The sequence below is a fragment of the Fukomys damarensis genome, unplaced genomic scaffold (assembly GCF_012274545.1).
Source record: "Fukomys damarensis isolate Sample0158 unplaced genomic scaffold, DMR_v1.0_HiC HiC_scaffold_17, whole genome shotgun sequence".
Lineage (NCBI taxonomy): Eukaryota > Metazoa > Chordata > Mammalia > Rodentia > Bathyergidae > Fukomys > Fukomys damarensis.
The window spans coordinates 70,460,973-70,481,278 of NW_022900929.1; the positions used below are offsets into that span (position 1 = coordinate 70,460,973).

At 41.0% G+C, this 20,306-nt stretch overlaps 3 protein-coding genes across 9 annotated transcripts in view; 1 reads left to right on the forward strand and 2 right to left on the reverse strand.

Annotated features, from left to right (window-relative positions):
• The window catches only part of L2hgdh (L-2-hydroxyglutarate dehydrogenase), a 33,766-nt gene extending 33,586 nt beyond the window's left edge, over nucleotides 1-180 (reverse strand). Inside the window, exon 1 of the mRNA XM_010632708.3 lies at nucleotides 1-180. Coding sequence (XP_010631010.1) covers nucleotides 1-96 — 96 coding nt within the window. The 5' untranslated portion in view covers nucleotides 97-180.
• Nucleotides 181-234: 54 nt separating this feature from the next.
• Dmac2l (distal membrane arm assembly complex 2 like) lies at nucleotides 235-19,476 on the forward strand. Of its 6 annotated transcripts, XM_033765169.1 has the most exons (6): nucleotides 768-1,040; nucleotides 6,194-6,376; nucleotides 6,510-6,621; nucleotides 7,452-7,660; nucleotides 8,369-8,540; nucleotides 9,875-10,754. In XM_033765169.1, exons 3-6 carry the CDS (start codon nucleotides 6,515-6,517, stop codon nucleotides 9,987-9,989), a joined length of 603 nt encoding a protein of 200 aa, XP_033621060.1. In that variant the 5' UTR covers nucleotides 768-1,040; nucleotides 6,194-6,376; nucleotides 6,510-6,514; the 3' UTR covers nucleotides 9,990-10,754. The 6 variants fall into 6 exon arrangements, with proteins under 6 accessions (XP_033621061.1, XP_010630879.3, XP_033621062.1 ...); XM_033765170.1 differs by lacking the exons at nucleotides 768-1,040; nucleotides 6,194-6,376; nucleotides 9,875-10,754 and adding exons at nucleotides 235-325; nucleotides 17,993-18,069; XM_010632577.3 differs by lacking the exons at nucleotides 768-1,040; nucleotides 6,194-6,376 and adding an exon at nucleotides 235-325.
• The window catches only part of Cdkl1 (cyclin dependent kinase like 1), a 53,760-nt gene continuing 44,539 nt past the window's right edge, over nucleotides 11,086-20,306 (reverse strand). For both annotated transcript variants that reach the window (XM_010632584.3, XM_010632585.3), the window contains 3 exons: nucleotides 17,514-17,570; nucleotides 15,269-15,424; nucleotides 11,086-13,373 (listed from right to left, as the gene is read on the reverse strand). In XM_010632584.3, the coding sequence (XP_010630886.1) occupies nucleotides 13,266-13,373; nucleotides 15,269-15,424; nucleotides 17,514-17,570 (321 nt within the window). In that variant the 3' untranslated portion in view covers nucleotides 11,086-13,265. The remainder of the gene's footprint in view (nucleotides 13,374-15,268; nucleotides 15,425-17,513; nucleotides 17,571-20,306) is intronic.

Genomic DNA, 20,306 nt, shown 5'->3' on the forward strand with positions numbered 1-20,306 from the left:
CCCGGACGCCAGCCCTCCCTCCCGGAGGAAGCCCCCGGGGAACTCCCCGCGGGCCAGTCCGCAGGCACCACCCAAGAAACGCAGCGATGGAACCATCGCCTGCACCCCTTCCCCGTCCTCTGCCTCCGGTGACGGCCACTTGAACCCGACGCGGGGCCCGGGACGCTCTGGCCCCGCCCCCAGGCGAGAACCAATGAGCCGCGCTCTTTTTACCTCACGTGGGAACGACGCCGATGGCCAATGGGAGCGCGCGGCGGAGGGTGAAGGGCAGGCTAGCGTCGTCGACGCACGGACGTACGGCCGCTCGCTCGCTCCCTGCGACGCCGTGAGTAGAGCAATTTAGGCCCCGCGCGGGGCGGGACTAGGGTGGTGGTCACGCTCTGCCCTTTCCCTGTCCCTGAGCTGGGCTGACTGAAAATCTGGCGCGGTTTAGACTTTCACTGCCAAGCGGACTGTGGTCAAGGAGAAAGCCTGGGCTTGTTGCAGTGGAAACGCTCTTCCCTGCGGGCCAGCGGCCTTCCGGTCCCCCAGCCCTGTGCTCCCGACCGCACTGCGGCCCCTTAGGGGGCTCCGGGCGGAGCCTTGCGATCAGTTATCGATGCATCTTGTAAATACCGGGCGCCTGCTCTTCTGAGGCAGGCACTGGGTCTTGGTGAACCAGGCTGCGTAGCCTCTGCCATCAGTCTGGGACCTTTTCGTAAACATTGGGCCGAGAGACTCTCCGGCTTCTTCACCCCGGCTTGCTTGCCTGTCAGATGAAGGTGGGCTGTGGTGGGCTCTTTTCTCTGAAGGACCTGGTAACTCGGATTATGTGACTCTTTCACCGTGCCGACACAAAACCTAATTTATTTGCTTCGTGTCGGTTTTTAATATTTAGCGGAACCAGAGCTAAACCAAAATGATAAAACTTTACAGCTGGAAGTACTTGTCTTTTTGAATCTTGGTTCCAGTCGTTTGTCACCACTGCCTTGGACTCTCCTCTGTGAACTAGGGCCGTTAAGCCAGATTACCTTCAGAGGTTGATCACAGTGAAGTGTTAGGTAAATAACAGTTTTTATTATGTTTAGGTGTTTTTACCACAATGACAGTAGTATGTATTTTTTCTTTACCTACCAGGTGGAGGGGAGAGTAGAACATTATCTGCTTCTTCCATCACGATGAAAAAAATGGTTCTTGTTTTTGTCTCACACACACACACACACACACACACACACACACACACACACACACACTCTCACACACTCACTCACTCACTGCATACCGGGGACTGAACCCAGGGCCTTCTCACTGAGCTACATCCTAACCTTTAAAAAAACAAAAAAACCGGGGTCTCACTAAATTGCTAAATTGGCCTGGTTAGACCCCATCTTGTAGTTCTCTTTCCCGAGGCTCCCATAGTGCTGGGATTACAGGTGTGTGACACCATGCCTGGCTAAAAATGGTTATTCTTAAAATTCAACATTTTATGTTGACATAATTGTAGATTCCCATACAGTTGTGAGTTTCTGTGTACCCTTTGTCCATCTCCCCTAGTGATGACTTCTAAAACTAGAGTGCGGTATTACAACCAGGTGACTGACATTGACACAGACACACTCAGATTTCCGAGTTTATATTGCTGTGTTTGCCTTTAGTTCTGTAAATTATCATGTGTATAGATTCTTGTATCCACCATCGCCCTCAAGGTATCTAGTACAGTTCCATCACAAGAGTCCCTCTAGATCCCCTTTCGTGACCACAACTCCTGTAGCCCTCACATTAATCTTTTCTTCCTTTCTAAATTTTGTCATTTGAAGATTATGTAGTCATACAGTATAATTTTTTTTCCTGGGTTCTAGGGATCAAACTCAGGACCTTGGGCTGGCTTGCAAGACAGTCATGGTGCCTCTGAGCTAGATCCCAGGCCCTGTAATTCTTGACTATTGGTGTTTTGCATTTTAATGTAATTCCTTGAGATTCATCCAAATCGTTGCGTGTATCGATAGTTTGTTTCTTTTTATTTCTGGGTAGCATTCCATAATCATAATGTGCTACTGTTTGTTTAACCATCTGCTCATTAAAAGCCACCCAAGTTGTTCCAGCTTTTAGGTGTTAAAAATTAAGCGGTTTTGAACATTAGTGTACATCTTCTTGTGTGAACATGCTTTTCTTTCTCTAAGTGTTCAGGAGTCCAATTACTGGGTCATCTGCTAAGCTCGTGTTTCCAGGATGGCTGAATTATTTTACATACCTACCAGCAATGTTTGATCCAGTTTTTCCTCCTGCATTAGGTTTTATCACTAATGGTTTATTTCAACTATTTTGATAGGCACATCCTAAAGAGGTGGGTTTTTTGTTTTTGTTTTTGTTTTTTTTTTTAGTGTGCACAAGATAGAGTTGATTTAATAGTAGGTTGAATACAAAATAATATACAGTGCTCTCAGGGTCTGTGACCAGAGTACTGTGGGCCAGATGGGCCCATAGTATTTTTTTAATTGATGAGTGATTTTTTTAGCATATTTCTTAGTTTAGCAAGGGTAAAAGAACAAACTCATTACACAGGTTCTTTTCGTACAGTTTTCTTCCATTGCCCACCCCCCTTCCCAGGGCTTGTAGAGTGGTTTGTTTGAATCAAGTAACAAATCAAGAGCTGGTCTTGTATTCATATGTACTGTAATGTCTGGGGCAAGAGGCATCTGTATTCTTGACATGATTTACCTCAGTTGGGAACTCAGGTTCACCTTCCTCCATTTTAGGCCAAAATCTAGGAGTGTGTTCAATGAGTGCCACTTGTTGGCTTAAGAATGGCTTTTTTTTTAGAAACTTTGCTTCCAATCCATAATGAATTGCTCTGTTATTCTATTTCACTTGAATGAATCTACATACCTGAAGAATAAGAGGTAGAATCAACAGTGGGTGATTTTGTGGTGGGATAGGGTTGTGATTAGGGAAAAGCCTCCCACTTCTCTCTCCACACTAGCTCAAGAACTAGTTCAATCTTTGAGCCCTGACTTAGGCATCACTTTGAATAGCCCACTCGATAATTGCATTTAATATGTAACTTTGATAGCTCTTGGCTTTTTTTTTTTTGGTACCGCGGATTGAACTTGGGTCCTTGCGCTTGCAAGGTAGGCCACCGAACTGCTGAGCTAAATCCCTTGCCCTTATAGCTCTTGGTTTTAAAAAATTCACTCAAACCTACTCAAATGAATATGAGTATAAATATGTCCCATTTTGAATAATACGTTAAGAGGTTTTGCCTTGTCTAAGTCATTCAGGACCTTGAGTAGTAATGGTAGCTTTTGAAATTATGGTTAGAAACTTATACCTCTAAACCAAATTCTAATAGTAAGAAGCTTGGTGGGTTTTTTTTCTTCCATGATTTTAGTTCCTGGATTATTTATTTCACCATTCATTTAGTAATGATTATTTTAAAATTTACTTTTAATTGCTTTCTCTTCTTAGAGCCAAATTCACTATTTTACCACTAGAGGTCTCCCCTTTCCCTGAAGAAAGCATTCCCTGGGTAGGAGGGGAGACTCAAAAAAATACATTTTCCAAATCTCGGCAAAGTTGCAGTTGAGAATGTAAAAACCTGCTCTTTTCAACCTTCATTGCCAAGTATAAATTTAGTATTTTATCTTAAATATCTAGTGGCTTTAGAGATCATGGCTGGGATAAATTTGGCTTTCCCTGTAGACTGAATTATAAAATGGGCCGCAATGATACAAGTAGAAGTATTCAGCTTTCAAGACAATGCTGTTTCACCTACTTAATATTTTCTTCGTTTTGACTTTTATCCATGGATATATGCCAGTCATAGAAGACAATTCACATATTTATTAAACTTTTGCATTATATTGAGAAAATTTCAAAGGAATAAGATGTGATCTTTGCGCTTCCTTTTGCCCCAACTACTTTTTTCTTCCTAATTTAGAACTCTTGGGTCATATTTTAATACATCTCAAAAGACACCTTCGGTATGAAGCCTCACTCCCGTTTCTAGGCTCTCATCGCAGCTGTTCACATCTCGAATAAGATGTCACTTTGGACATCATTCATCGGTTTGCACGTCATCTGCTTTCTTTGTTACACTGTACATTTTCGAGGACAGGAGCCAGGCCTCTTTAGCTCTGCCTCTTTCTCCTCTGTTGTTGTTTTAGCTTCCCGTTGTTTCTTTTGCACTAATAATAGCAGATATTCAGCAACCATTTATTAAGTGAATATGAGTAGATGGACGTGGATTTTGAGTAAGTTCTGAGATTGGGTAAGAGTTCCACTGACAGGGTTGGGTTCAATAAAGAGCCACCTGAACAGAAGCTGGGAAAAATCCAGACTTGCAAATGAGGCTGGTGACCAATGGAGTTAGTACAGGTAGGCATAGGTGGAGAGAGCTTCAGCAGAAAGCTGAGAGGAGGGAGCAGGACAGGAGTTTGTAGTAATGAAAACAGTGGTGATGGAAAGGGGACGAGGCTGGCAAGGATAAACAGCTTGGTGGCGAAATGTGTATCTAATACATCCAAGGTGCTGGGTTCCATCCCCAGCACTGGGAAGAGGAGAGAGAGGGAGGGAGGGAATAAAGAGTAGGGGAAAGAAAGGAAGGATAGAGGGCAGTAAGTGATTCCCAGACTCTGTGCTCAGGCTTCCTCTCTCACTGTTGCACTACCTCAGTGTCCTCGCTGACTTCCTCAGCTCTGAGTGGTTCGCTCTTAGGCATCTTTCTAGTCCTCTTCTTTCTCTTGAGTTCTAGAACCATCCAGTGATTGAGGAATGGGCCCTGGACTGTGGGAGAGAGCAGTGGGTTCAAGTTTCAGCACTGACACCAATTAGCTGGGAGACATTGAGCAAGACCCTTTAAATGCCTGTATTAATGCCCCACCTTGTTCCAGAAAGGATTTTGGGTGTCAGCAAGTTACTTAATATCTGGGCTTCACTTTCCTCATCTCTGAGTCTGGGAGATCTGAGTTCCTTGCAGCTCTAACACTTTGTGACTGTTGATTAAAAAAAAATTTTTTTTTTGGTCATCTCCATTTAGGAGTCCTACCAGCTCTTTATATTTAGAAACTGAAAAACTGAAAGAGAAACAATAAAAAAACTGAGCCAACAACCTGTTCTACTGAGCCAACAACCTGTTCTGCTGTTCTTCTGTCAGTGACATTGCTATCACACCTGTGACCCAGCCCCAAAACTTAGCTTCAACTCCTCTAGCCTTTCTCACTTACTGAGCTGTATGGACTCTTAACTCTGTCATGTCCTTTCCTTCTTTCTCTGACTAGGCCCTTTCCCGCAGCCACATGTGGTTTAAGGCCATCGTTCCTTTGCTGGCTGTTTCTCTCCCTTTCTGTTGACCCTCCCATTTTTTAAGACAGGGTGGTCTCACTGCATCACCCAGGCCAGCATCAAATTTTTGGACTCACCAAACTATCTTCCTTCCACCATGCTTGGCTTCACCCTCAGTCCTCATGCTGCTGTCTGAGTACATTCCCTGGAGCACAGCTGCAACAATGCCAGTGCTCTGTTCTAAAACCTCAGTGACTCCCAACTGCCTTGAGAGTATTGTCCAAATTCCTTGGCAGGACATGCAAGGCCCTTGTCCGCATCTTCTCATGACTCCTGTCTGCCAGCCAAACATGTACAATGTGCCTCAGATTTTCCTGCCTTGGCTATTAACCTAGCATAACTTTTCCTGGCATCTTTGTTGAAATCCTCTCTGTCCTTATTGTAACACTTTTGAGGCTTTGTCATCCTGTCATTTAACTATTTGGTAACTGGTCTTGGGCCACTCCATCTCCCATTAAATTGTTAGTTCTCAAAGGCAGAGGTGATGTTTCATTCATCGTTGTTCCCCTACACATCTAGCATGCTACTAGAGAAATTTGAATTGAGATAAATCATATTCAGACTTAGTCCAAAAATCACTTTCTCTGCTCATGCTTAGAGATTATCACAGCTGGAAATCATCTGAGCAAATCTAAGGGAGAAAACCCAGGATCAGAATAGTGGAGTTACCTGGCCAGACTTTTCCCAGCTGCCTTTGTAGTTATTTGTTCTGCTCTGGTGAACCTGAGAGCAAATTATCATCAGTAGAACTTTCATGATTCCTCTCCCTTTCTGGATGTAAGCATGTCAGCACATCACTTTCTGGGTCGTTACGGCTTGTCATTTTGATACTGGAAATAGGTTAGGAGTGTAACTGGTTTGAGCAAATTTGTAGGTCCACTGCCTGAACAGACACTAGGTGGCAACAGTGCAACTCCAGTTGGGGTTTGAACAATGGAACTAAATGCTGGAAGGAGCCTTGGACATTGGAGTGCAAGCCCTCCTGTTTGCAAGAAAAAGACAAACAGAAAAACCAAGAACTAGAGACAGGAGTGACTTAATCAGTCATTGCTGAGAGGCAAGTGAATCATCAGTTCTTTTGGCACAAAAGCATCGACCGTGAAGTTGTGGAGTTAAGTTGCTGTTGCTATATGTATGGGACTCTGGCTGCCAGCTGATGATCTAATGTGAGCACTGTTTTGTGTGTCTAGATCAAATGATGCTGTTTGGAAAAATTTCCCAGCAGTTGTGTGGCTTAAAGAAACTCCCATGGTCATGTGATTCCAGATACTTCTGGGGCTGGCTGAATACAGTGTTTAATAAGTAAGTTACTCTAACTAAAATAAAGAAATGTGGGGATGATTATGGCTAGATGAGCTTCCAAAGACAAGTTTGGTTATTATATTTAAAAAAATTTAACAATGTATACAAAATGATCCTAACTTTGTTTACAGGCAAAACATACACACAGAAAAAGGGATCAGAAAAATAGAATACACAATATTAACTGTGGCTGTCTAGGTTGCAGTATCTTGGTGATTTTTCTTATTGGTCATTTTAAAAATTTTATTTTGTTTTGGTACCAGGGGTCGAACCCGGGACCTTGTGCTTGCGAGGCAGGCAGTGGAACCATTAAGCTAAACTCCTCCCCAGCCCTCTTATTGATTGTTTTGATGCCTTTGGGTTTTAAAAATGATTACTATTTTATGATCAGAAAAACTTAGTAATTTCAAAACTATTTTATTCTCTTGCTTCTTGAGGAGTGTTGTTAGGCTTTTGACTACTACTGAGAAAACAAGTTTTTAAAAATGAATGAGTGACATGCTTAGAAATACCATTTTAAAACAGATGTTACTAACCTCATTGCTTAATAAGCGTTATGATTTCTAACTTAGAGAAAAAGGCATGTGTAGAAATTAATAAATATCACTTGAGATAAGTTTGAAAATGACTTGACAGAGATTACCTGGAAACAGAAACGAAAAGCAGTAGAGCTATAGTTGTTTGCATTTTCATGGATCTCAATACATTTATCTCCCTCCTCAGTCATTTGGAGTGAAGGCTTGTTGCTGTTCTGTATTTGTAGTAGTGAGTACATTTTCAAAGCCAGTGGCTACGGTAAAAGGGAACTGCTGCTGTTCTCTTGCCAACAGAGTGGATTATGAACGCATCCGGGCTGTTGGCCCTGACAGAGCGGCTTCTGAGTGGCTGCTGCGCTGTGGGGCCACAGTCCGTTACTGTGGCCAGGAGAGGTGGCAGAAGGACTACAACCACCTCCCAACAGGCCCCCTGGACAAATACAAGATTCAAGCGATCGATGCGACAGACTCTTGTATCATGAACATTGGATTTGATCACATGGGTAACTACCCTGTCGTTTGCTTACAGAAAGTGCAGGTGATTCACAATGACCAGTGTCTTGTCATTATGATTACTGTCGTAAGTGGGTCCTTTTCACCTGTTGCAGCATAATCACTTTACTTTTTTCCGGTTTGGTATTTATTTTCAGTGTACATAGAGGATACAAATACCTTCTTCCCTTATTAAACTTGCTTCTACTTTCCTTTATTGACTTAAAATTCAAAGCTTTGTCAAACTATCTATTTTAAACTGCAGCCACTGAGAAGCCCTCAGTACTGTACAGCTAGTTCTACCCACATAGCTTCTGCTTATGTGGGCATTTCTTTCTGTCAGTGCATGGCATCTGACAGTCCAGGGGCCTCGTCCAGGCCCACCTGCGTGGTGAATGCCTTGGATGGTTAGTAGGGTGAGCAGGACTTTCACTCCCAAAGCCAGGATAGTCTTGGGCAAACCGAGACAGTCATCTTAATGGCAAAGCAGATTCTTTTTTTTTTTTTGGTACCGGGGATTGAACTCGGGTCCTTGCGTTTGCAAGGCAGGCCACCAAACCGCTGAGCTAAATCCCGGGCCCCAAAGCAGATTCTTTTTTTTTTTTTGGTACCGGGGATTGAACTCGGGTCCTTGCGTTTGCAAGGCAGGCCACCAAACCGCTGAGCTAAATCCCGGGCCCCAAAGCAGATTCTTAAACTGTACTTTTTTTCCCCCCTAGAGGGCCTAGAACATGTTGAAAAAATAAGATTATGCAAGTGCCATTATATCGAGGATACATGTTTGGAGAGGCTTGGTCAACTTGAAAAATTACAGAAAAGCCTATTGGAAATGGAAATAATTTCCTGTGGGAATGTCACAGACAAGGGCATCATTGCTTTGCGTCATTTAAGGTAGGTGGTCAAAGCCAAAATGGAAACTTGGTAATGACAGGTGAATAATCAGAGTTTAAAACATGTGAGGGGTGGTATTCTCTTTCAGTTTTGAAAAATACACTTCAAGAAAATGACTGTGCTCTTATTTTACAGTACTTCAAAATGATCAAACTTAATTTCAGGTTTTATTGTATTTTTAAGGGACATCTTTAAAAAAATTAAACCTACATAAAGCAGCTAGAATGCACGATGCCTGCCACAATAAGCCTTCAAAGAGCCTTAGCTATTATGCTTCCTCTCCATCTTGTAAAGGCACTTCCCCCATGTTTTTGGTATCCTCATGACATTTGGTATATATTAATTAGCATCGAATGTTATAAGTAAATTGCTTTAGGAGGGAAAGTCTTCTAAACAGTCACCTGCCTATCTCTGGACCCCAGAACACTGCCTGCTACTATGATTTACAAAGTTATTTCACATCCCTTTCTGCCAGCAACAGACTGTGCCATTCATTGACTTTCCTAGAGCAGGTTACCCTATCCCAAATGCCAAGAGGTAATACAGGCAAGGAATGCTTAATTCTAAAATTGCAGGAATGGAGTCTTTTACCAGATGATGAAGAAAGTGTGTGTTTAGTCAAATCCCTATTTTAGATATCCTGTCATTCAAATTCTAAACCTAGTTAATGTAGTTCTGCTTTACTATGCAATGGTCTACCAACATCCTCAGTATCACAGGAAATTTGAGAAGTTTTAAACATTAGGCTCCCAAAATATTAGATTGTTCATCTCTTAATACATTGAAGCTTCAAAGCTCCATCTTCTAATAGAAACTTGAGCATCTTTAAGAACTTTCCCAATTTCTTCCCTTTTGGGGGTGATTCAGATTTCATATTTCATGTGGAAAAGAGATCTGTGCTATTTTACATTATTGATGTAATTAAGGGAAATAATAAGTTTTAGTCTGGCTTAGTTCCTGGCATGAATTGCATTTAAAGTAGCACTCTTAGACTACTGCTGTGAAGTCCCTTCTAAGATGTAAGGTGACATAAATACATTCTGTATATAATATTTCCTAAAAGTCAATGAATAGAGTTTTGGTTTTTTTGTTTGTGATACTGGGGATTGAACCCAGGGCCTTCACACTAAGCTGAATGAATCCCCAGCCCTTTTTTATTTTGAGACAAGGGTTCATTTAGATGCCCAGGCTGGCTTTGACCTTGCAATCCTCCTGCCTCAGCCTCTCAAGTAGCTTTGATTACAGGCATGCACCACCTTGCCCAGCTGAATTAATTTTTAAATCTATGAAAGTAAAGGCCAAATTGAAGTGACTTTTTCTTTTTTTGTTTGCAGAAACCTCAAGTATTTGTTGTTAAGTGATCTTCCTGGAATAAGAGAAAAAGAAAATCTTGTCCAAGTTTTTAAGACAACACTGCCTTCTCTTGAATTAAAATTACAATTGAAGTAAAATAATAAAGTTTTATTTCAGTATGAGGATCATTTGAAATTGTTGGTCCTAAAAGCTAGCAAATATCCTACGTAATCATCAATAGAATTGTAACAGTGTGATATCATGGCATTTTAGAAGTGGAGAAAATAATGTAGAAAATAAATGTTCAGACATAACTTGCTAAAGTTACTAAGTTGGAAGTGAGAAATTATGTAATTAAATTATTTTAAGAAAAATGCAAGCTAGGTGGTATTTTAATTTAATGTATTCATTTAATATAAATATATACTGTTATTTCTTGATGTAGCTACTGACTTCGAGTTCTCTAAAATGATTTCACTGTGCAATAGATACTTTGTTTTTTCACAATTTCCATTGTACTTTATTGTAACTTTAGAGTTACTGAAGCATTTATTACAGATGCACAACTATGAAACCATGAACGCTAATCACAGATTCATTGATGGAGTCAATTATGCGGGTGGTGAGAGGCATCCAGGTGTGCATTTTACACTGCTTCCTAGGCTTGCACATGGGTCTCAGGATGCTGCACTCCTGTGTTCTTGGTGGTACATAAGCTTTCCCAGAAGGACCAGTTGTTAATTTGTCTATTTGTTAAGCAAGGGCTAGTGTTTAATTAAAACAGGACATGCATATTTGGCTCAATTCAAACAGTTTCCCGATTGTAGTAGAATAAAGGTAGCAATCATCAGACCACCATCTTTACTTGTTTTTTTTCTTCAATTAAAATTTTTTGTTTAAAGCTGGGGGTTATGGAACATGCCTATAATCCCAGCACAAAGGGGGCTGAGGCAGGAGGATCACCATGAGTTCAAGGCCAGCCTGAACAATGTGGCAAAAGAAACTAATTTTTCTTCCCTCAATATTCTGGGTGCTACTTCCTATGATATTAAATACAAGTATCGGGGCTGTGGATTTAGCTCAGTGGTTCTGCCACCTGCCACGCAAACAGTGTCCTGAATTCGGTCCCCCAGTACCAAAAAAACAAAACAAAACAAGTATAAACACAAAACTCAAATTATGTCTAGAAAACAGTAATAAAACATGACAAATAAATAAAAACAAGTCTTTATTTTGACATACTTGAAACAATTCTGATTTTATTATTGGCTATATGCTGATTTATTTGTGGATTTCTGTACATTTGGTTTTTAACAAACTATTGAAAAAAAACTTTACTGAAAATGAGTTTAAAATAAACATTTTCTGTGATACAGCTTTCAGGCAGAAAAATGAATTTTAGTGATGTTAGAACTAAGCCTATTCACCCATATTTTATGAGGGGAATAAAATGAACCACCTTATGTAAATAATACATAGCATAAATTATATTCTATTTACTGATATAATTACCATTGTCATTTAAAATCAGAAAAATAGTATATAAAAATAAGGATAAGGATGTAGAACAGTTTTGTGTGATACAGTGGTGATCCTGTGCTGCAGGAAAAAGTGACGTGGTTAAATTGAGCACAAGCATAAATTTAATAGCATTAGAGAAAAATGAGCCTTTTTTCACATTGTTTTCATTACTGTGTGATGAGACAACTGATTCTTTAGAACTTAGTCTGGAGCTGCTTTCCTATTCTGGATTGTTTTCTATTAAACTATTGCATGAATCAGGCAGTTACAGTCATCTGCCTCCGTCAAATACATTTTCATGGACTAAGGGAAACGAGAAAAGACTATGTTTTTAACTAGTCACGGAAGTTGGACACCCTTCCATGTCATCTGAATCAAAGCCATCTAGCAGGAATTGAATACCGGGACAAATATTTTACCCACCAACAGGTCTATACTGCACCCATTAGAAAGCCTCAGACTATGGCTGGTGAACCAAGATTACTGAACAGATGACAGTTTAGTGGATCAGTTAGCAGTAAGTGAATGGGGTCAAGTGCTGTCATGAAGAAAATTAACACAGGAAGATAGTGAGAGTGCAGAAAAACTGTGCTGAAGATACCATAAAACACAACGTTGAAAACCATGGCTGAGAACTGCTGGGAAACAGGGCCAGCATGTCAACCAGAAATGGCCTTGAGCTGCAAGGAAGAGATGGGGCTTCATATGGCCTTGTGTGCAAGGGTCAAGTATAAAAAGGGGTTTTGTTTTTAAAACAAGTTTTTGTTTAGGAGCAGTAGACCAAAGCAAAGTAAATTATTTCACATCTCACTGAACAAACTAGGAACCCTCAACACTTACCATTTGTTCTTACTAATTGTATCAGTTAAGGTAGTGTATTACACAACACACATGTATAACTACATGTGTATAACTACACATCTACATACACATACAGACACTGTAGTATAAAAAGACATTTCAGGAAAAATGTCAGCTAACCTAACATCTTGCATGAGTCAAGTAAAAGTTTACAGCCAGTTCCTCTAAAACCCAGGTCACATATGCAGTTCCACCTATAGCTCTGTCTGCGGGTCAGAGGCTGAGCAAGAGAGAACAAAGTCCTGATTACTCCCAAGCTGGCAGACTCAATACCCGTGAAGCCTGTAGGTCTTGTTCTACCCCTTGATCACTTGGTTGGCTGCCAACCTTCATGCCATCATTTGTAAGAGGAGTTGGGTGAACAAGTATAGACATTACAGTAAATATGCCTGCCATGCAAAAATGAGATGCATGATTTACTAAAGGTTAAAACAAAAATGTATATAAGAAATGCATAATCATCAACTCTTAAGCATATTACAGTCTTTCCATGGAATTAACCAGTATGATTTTAGATATGGTCAATTTAGATATTCCAAAAATGTTTTAAAATTTTAAAAAATCAAGAGACAGAGCAAGCAGAAAATGGAATTTTAAACATCTTGATTTCAAGAACTGAAACTGTCCTTCAAGATAAGGCTGAAATAACCCAAGAGGCAAGAGACAGGACTCAAGGCCACACAGTTCCAAGGAAATACATCTGGGTATCATGTGATCCATTTTTCACATGTGGCATCAAATACAATTGAAGCATAAATCTTTTTAACATTATCTAATTTTGCCAGAGGTATGGGCAGTAGATGCGGTTTATATTCTACCCATAGCTCAGCTGCTTCGATAAACCAAAATACAAATGAAATTCCAAACAGATCTTTCCTTTCTATTCTGCACCGCTCATGGAAGACTGGATCTGGAATTTCCCTTCATATATTGCCAAGTGGCCTCCCAGTTATGTTTTCAACACTGTAATTATTTTCAATCAAGTGGGTCAGTTTTATTTTCTTCAAAGTTATTGATCAATTCTTCCTTCTTCATCAATCTCCTAACTCCTTAAATGTTTGGGAAACGGTAGTTAAACTTCATGGTAGTACAGTAGTACTTTTTGTTATCCAAAGCTGGAAGCATTCTGCTGCTAGTTAGCTGAGGTAGATACTGCAACTGCAAATACAAAACACAGAATTAGGTTCAAAACCCTGCCACGCACTTTTTTTTCATTATTCAGAATACATCCCAAGAGAGGCAATAGGGGAACTTTTTCATCATAGAAATTTTCCAGACCTGAAAGAGAATAATGTTTCATTTGGTCTCTGATTTTCCTTTAAAAGGTGTATTTTACATTAAAAAGCAAAAACATACACATTAAAGAGAATTTAGAAAAAAATGAAAAAGTGGAAAATCTACTGTGTTCATATCATTGGGAAAAGGTAAAGATTTACAGGAGTTGGGAGCTTGCTGGGCCTTTATGTAGGCCATTGCCCTGCCTTGTAGCAAAGAATACCGATGCCTACAGGATATGGTGATTTGCTCATTTATTGCCTTAGTTTAAGAGGCAAAGATATTTAGGCTAGGGATGTAGCTCAGTGGTAAAGCACTTGCCTTACAGGTATGTAGGCCCTAGGTTCAAGTCCCAGCATTGGGGCAGAGGTCAAACCTGTTTCCTTTGAGCATACAGAAAACACTTCAATTTATTGTCAATGTCAAATGATAGTAAGGAAAATACAACTTCATTGTCTGTATAGTACTACATGCTATTAGGTCTCTGAAAAGAGGATAATTTTTAGTACATTTAAATCAAACAATTGAATCCTTTAAGGTTTAGGGCCAGGGATTTAGCTCAGTGGTTCTGCTGCCTGCCTCACAAGTGCAAGGACCGGAGTTTGATTCCCAGTACCAAAACAAAACAAAAAAATTGACCCATCTTTTAAGATTTAAAAGCAATATCCTGGATAATGATGGAAGCTAATCTTTCAAGTAAGGCTCTTTCCATCCTCTTTTTGCTCTTTGACCCAAAGTAACAGTGAGATGGGGATAACTGGCCTTGAGAGGGGCGTCTGTTTTTTGCCCTGTTGTGCTATCTGGGTCATATATGATAGAGGATAAAATAAAAACATTCCTAATTTTGTAACTGTGGTCTACCTCAGGGCTCTGGAGTTCATGTAGCACCTATTGCTAATGAATTCTCCCCCACTCTTCTCCAAACCTTACACATACTGCAGAGGTAGCAAATACAAAGACTGAGGTGAGATAATCCAGTACTAAGAAATACTAAATTCAGGCAGATTCAGAAATGACTAGAACGGTTCCTGTGGTTCCTGTGGTTCCTATGGTGCTGTTGTCCATTCTAGATCATTACCGCTTTTGCCTCTGACAAGACAGTGTCAGTAGGCCAGGCTCTCTGAGTCTTGTCTCTTGTCTTTATTCTTATCAGATTGTGTTGTAGTGCCTCATAGGAGACTGCAGACCTACTGCAGGGATCTACAGTACCATCCCTATTCCTGTTCCCTATAAGGCTCCCAAAAAGGGTGCATTATGGATGCTGTTCTTTAGCTTGCTATGCATCCTGCTGAAACTGCTGCAAGCCCTGTGGCTAGGTTTGCCGACCCAACCTTGACAATTAAAGGGTCAGGAAGGAAAAGCATTCCTGTTTGGATAAATCTAGAATGTTAATACTGAAGGTAAACATGATGACAAAGCACTGCTTGGGACAGATCTGGCTTCATTTTCATAAGTGCAAGAAGCACATTCAGCTGGACTCCACTCTACCTGGCTGAGACCTGAGCTCCTGCACGTCGGAAACCCTGGGCCCTGTGTGTCAGCAGAAAACAGCAGGGATTCCAGAGGATTATGATTCAGGAGGAAAAGGCCTCTGATGTCTCTGGGGCTCTAGATGAAGGTCATGGGACCTGACCCCGAGCACCAGAATGAGTGGCTGGAGCTGCAGGCCACAATCACCACCCTCCAGTCTAGAGTCCAACTCTTTCCCAGGTGGCAGGTACGAAATCACTTGAAACTGAAAGCCTGGGTGTATCCATCAAGCAGTGCACCATCTTTACCCCGGGAAGGTGCTTTCGGCTTTGCCTTAGTGTCTTCCTTGTTGGCTTGTCACGTTCTTTTCTCAGCCCTCTTACTTCTCCGATGCTGTCAAAATATGGGTGCTGCAACAGCTGTTCGCATGTCAGCCTTTCACCAGGGTCCATGTGCAGGCAGCCCTGCAAGACAGAACGTTCCTTCTTCCTCAGAACTGTATTCGCTTATTAATCTTATTTTTTTCTTTGAAAGGCTAAACTCCAAAATTTTTCTTTCTTTATATTTTTATTTTGGCAGTGCTGAAGATGGAACTAGGACCTCCTGTATGCTAGACAAGCGCTGTACCTTCAAGCTCACCCCCTAGGCCTTTTAATTATTTTCAAATAATTTCCACCAGGTGTGGTGGTGCAGGCCTGTAATCCCAGTATTTGGGAGGCAGAGGCAGAAGGATTATAGTGAATTTGAGGTCAGTCTGGACAAATAGTGAGCTCAAGGCTAGCCTAAATTACACAGGGAGACTATGTCTAAAAAAAAAGATCATTTCAGTAGTACATAATAATACATAAATCTGGCGTATGAGGGGATAATTCAATACGTGTATATAGTTTATAATGATCAAATCAGGATAATGGCATCTCCATCTCCATAAACATCTACTATTTCTTTGTTTAAGGAACTTTCTAACTCTTCTGGTTCTTTTTCTTGGTACTGGAAATCAAACACAGGACCTTGCACTTGTGAGGCAGGCAGGGTGCCACTGAGCTAAATCCCTGGTCCCTTTTCTGGTTCTTTATAAAATATGTAATAAATTGTTGTTAGCTATACTCACCCTATTGTGTAGAACACTGGAACTTACTCCTCAAATCTAATTGTATTTTTTTTTTCTTTTTTTCTGGTACTGAGAGATCAAATCCAGGGGTTCCCTACCAGTGAACTACATTCCCCTTCCATTTTTCTTTAGTTCTTATTTTTGAGAAAAGCTCTTGCTAAGTTGCTCAAAAAAGACTTGAATTTGAGATCCTTCTGTCTCAGCCTCCATAAGTGCTGAATTTACATCTAACTGCATTTTGGTATCCTTTATCCCCTCCTCCTCCCACCTTCCCAGCCTCTAATGACCACTGTCTACTTGGCTACTTCTGTGAAATCAACTTTTTCAGCTTCCATACATAAGTGGTACTTGTGAAAAACTAAACTCTTCAGGTGAGAATATGAAGGAAAAAGTAGCAAAAGCACACAGTCACACATCCAGTTCCTCCCATAGTCTTCCTAATGGGAGCCACATGATAAATAAACCAAGACTCTTTGGCAGTCACAAAAATTAAGTTTTCTCCACCCTATTCTGGTCTAGAGGCAGCTGGTGCTCTGCTGTGGGGAAGGAGGATTTATTTTAGAGTTTGCCTAGTTGGCCAATTGGGATAATCCATTTAGCCATCTTGGTCACTTTCTGGTACTTGGGAAAAACTAGTGTTTTTATTTAAAAATAATATTCACACGTGGTACAAATGAAGTTCGTATAGTATACACCAAAGTCTCTACCAGTCTAGGTCTTCCATTTCCCTTCTAGAATCAGCTACTTGGGGGAGGGGTGTCTTTCTAGATATATTCTGTGCATTACAAGCACAGATGAGTGTATATGTAAAGGAAGACATAATACATATGCCTTATGTAACATCATTCTTAACCATTTTCTTTGCATTAAGTAGGCCATGAGGTTCATACCTAGAAAGATAAATCTCACAACTACATACTCCAAAGAACTGCCTCAGTTTTTTTTTTACCAGTATAAATACATCAGTAAATGTATTAAGTAATTTTTTAAATGTGTGGGACATGAACTATATAACTTGCAAGTATTTTAACTGGTGCTGTACTGATTTTGTGTAACAGCTACATTTCTAAACATGTATATATAAATCAACTTTTAAAAGCAAAATGTACTGCAAATGAGCTAGGATCCTGGCTATTTAAAGGCTCCTACAGCTATACATATTTTGAAGCTAAGGATCCTTTTAAAACAAACATCGCCCCCTTGAAATTTCTATTTTGCATAAGTTCAGGTTTCAAATACAATGTTAGGTTTATTTAATGTAATACGTGCATTAATTATATTTTCACTACAATAGAATGTGGCCCATTTTAAAAACTGAAAATATTTATGCTTTTCAAAGGAGAAAAATTCTAAACAGAACATTTCATTTTATGGACTAAAATAAGTAATTTAGGTTCTCCAATGCTGTATACTTCTGGGTCTTTTAGAAGACAGGGTTTTACCTTTAAGAGTCCCAGGGCAGGATAAGAGATGTTCGGAAATTTTAACTCCAGTGGTTCCTGTTGAAAGGCAAAAGGGGTTTTTAATTTGCATCATGTTTTCAAATTACTATTACCTGAAATTACATTTCTCTTGGGTAAAACATCTTCCTGGCCTCCTGCAACCCTTCCCACTCCCCCTTGCACTGAAAATGACCTCCTTAGGGCTACGACACAAGCTTCTGCTGTCCCCACCTCCAGGTGGCTTTTCCAAATTTTCTTCCTAACCAGTCCCTTCAATTCCTGAAGAAGGTGGCAAATTGTAAATACTAATGAAAGAAGAAACCAAATTAAAAACACTTGCTGTGCATTGCTACTTCATTTCCCCTCAATTTATATAACTCGCCTATCCTGAAAATAATAAAAAGTTTTTTTGAGTTTTGTACTTATTGACGTTTATATAAAGGGAGTTTCAAATTAGATTTTTTATTTCCCCACACCAGGTAAACAGATGCTTCTTGGATTTCTGCAATAAACAGTTGTCTCCTCTCCTCCCACAAGCGCCCACTGTTTCCCGAACCAGCCACAGTGTAAATGGAGTCTCTGGAGCAGCATTTGCCAACCTGCCCTTGGCTATTTAAAGCTATTGTGCTCCAGTCACATGCTGGAGGCCACCAGGAGTAGCAGTAGAAACGGGGGAACACTGCCCGCTGTCAGGCAGACAAACAGGCCAGTTTTGGAGCCCTCACAGGCAGGAACTAAGAATTCAGAGCAGCCTGCCAGGCTGAGCAGAAGAGAGGACCCCAGTGTGCTGTGTGATAAAGATGCCAGTGTGAGCCCAGCACTGCGGCCATCACCCAGGCTCAGCTAAATGACACAGTCCAGTGCTGCGGGCAGCTGCAGGGCACAGTGTGACTTAGACTGGGAACCAGACCTCAACCACTCTTGATTGTGCACTGACTGACCACTGATGAGAAGACACTCGGGTTTGCCGTTCCCCATATTCAACAGCAGAAAAATCCTAAAGCAAACTTGTCCTTGGCCTTGAGAGTGTCATCTCTCATCCCGACAAGTGAAGTAGCTCTCCGGCCCTTGCTGTATGTTCACTGTGACATCGCTGGGGACTGATGTGACAAGGCTGACAGGCTCTGCTGTCTCAGCAACAATGCTGGGGATGAGGCAGCTATGCAGGGCCCATCCCACCTGCTGAGCCAGTTTCCCAGCTTTGGAGCTGGCCTCCCCGGAGGGCTATGACCCGCACAGGGACTGTGGCACAGATGTTCAGCCACCGCAGCCCCCCACGCTGCGTCTTCCTGTGTTTCTGTCAACAGGAAATCTCCTGCAGGACAGTCTCGGGGATCTATGGGAAGCTTTCTGCATTTATGAAACCAGGGCTGTTTCTGAAGCTTCCCCAGTACACAATTGAACAGGAAATTGCTAAGGGATATTCGGAGCAGAGCTGGGAATGTCCAGGGCACAAGGGAGCCAGCTGGGCCACCTCCCATATACCGGGTGTCATTCCTGCCTTCCAGTCCCAACATGACCCACTTTTCCTACTGCTACTGCTGTGGGAGGGGAGGTGGTGAGGAAGTGGTAGTCGTTGCCGTGGGAGAAGCCCAGAGATAACTGCAAGGGCAAGGGACAGGGAGAACTTCTAGCCAGGACGGAGCAAACCTAGGGTTAGTTTCAATCTGAGAGGACCGTCCTCAGCCACTAGGAACCCTGGATCTCACTGCCCTCAAATATGCTCTGAAATGCTTTATGTGTGCTTGGGATCGAACTTGAAACCTCATGCATTCCGGCGTGAGCGCTAGCACTGAGCTACATCCCCAGCTTATTAGAAGACATTAAAATATATATAAACATATAGCCACAAGGAATGAAAACAGTACCCCAAAAATCTCACCATGAAGAGATACCCACTGTTTATATTTTGGTATATATCCTTGCTTCCATTTATTTATTTATTTTTAATTTTTTTTTTGGTACCGGGGATTGAACTTGGGTCCTTGCACTTATAAGGCAGGTGAAGGAAATGCTGAGCTAAATCCCTGGCCCTCCATTTATTTTTAATAAATGTAAAAGTTTTGCATGACTTCCTGGAAGTTACCGTATTATTTTATGTTTGTATATGTAAATATTTGTAAATTATTAAATATTTATTTCAATTATGTCAAATTATACATACTGTTTTACAACTTTAATTTGGCAATATTTGTGGACTTTTTAAAGATGAATACATATAGATCTCATAATTTCTACTGGCTATGTAATATTTTTAATTACAGACATACCATAATTTAATCCCCTACTGCTGGAACCCTACAGGAAATGATCTCTCTGTTAAATGCTACATCTTTGTGTTCTTTTTGGTACCGGGGATGAACTCAGGACCTTGCCCTTGCAAGGCAGGTGGCGGCACCACTGAGCTAAGTCCCAGGCCCTTTTGTGTTCTTTTCTAATGGTTTAATTGGGACCCACTCCTAGGAGTGGGTTAAGGGTATGAACATGTTAAATTTTTCAGTCCTTTTAAAATGAATTTTCCCGGATGGTGATTTAGTTCAGTGGTTCCTCTGCCTGCATCGCTAAATGCAAGGACCGGAGTTCGATCTGGATACCTTAAAAAAAAAAAAGAAATGAATTTTCCCTCCACATTGGCCACACAACAGTCATCAGAGTGAGGCTGTCCAAATACGTCCACTATGGTTTGCTCATGGTCTGGGGAGTGAATGTGTGGATGATTAGAGAATTTGGAGGACGCCAGGGAAAAGCTTCCTGGGTGGGTCAATGTCTGCATTTGTGTAAAAGTTGACTAGT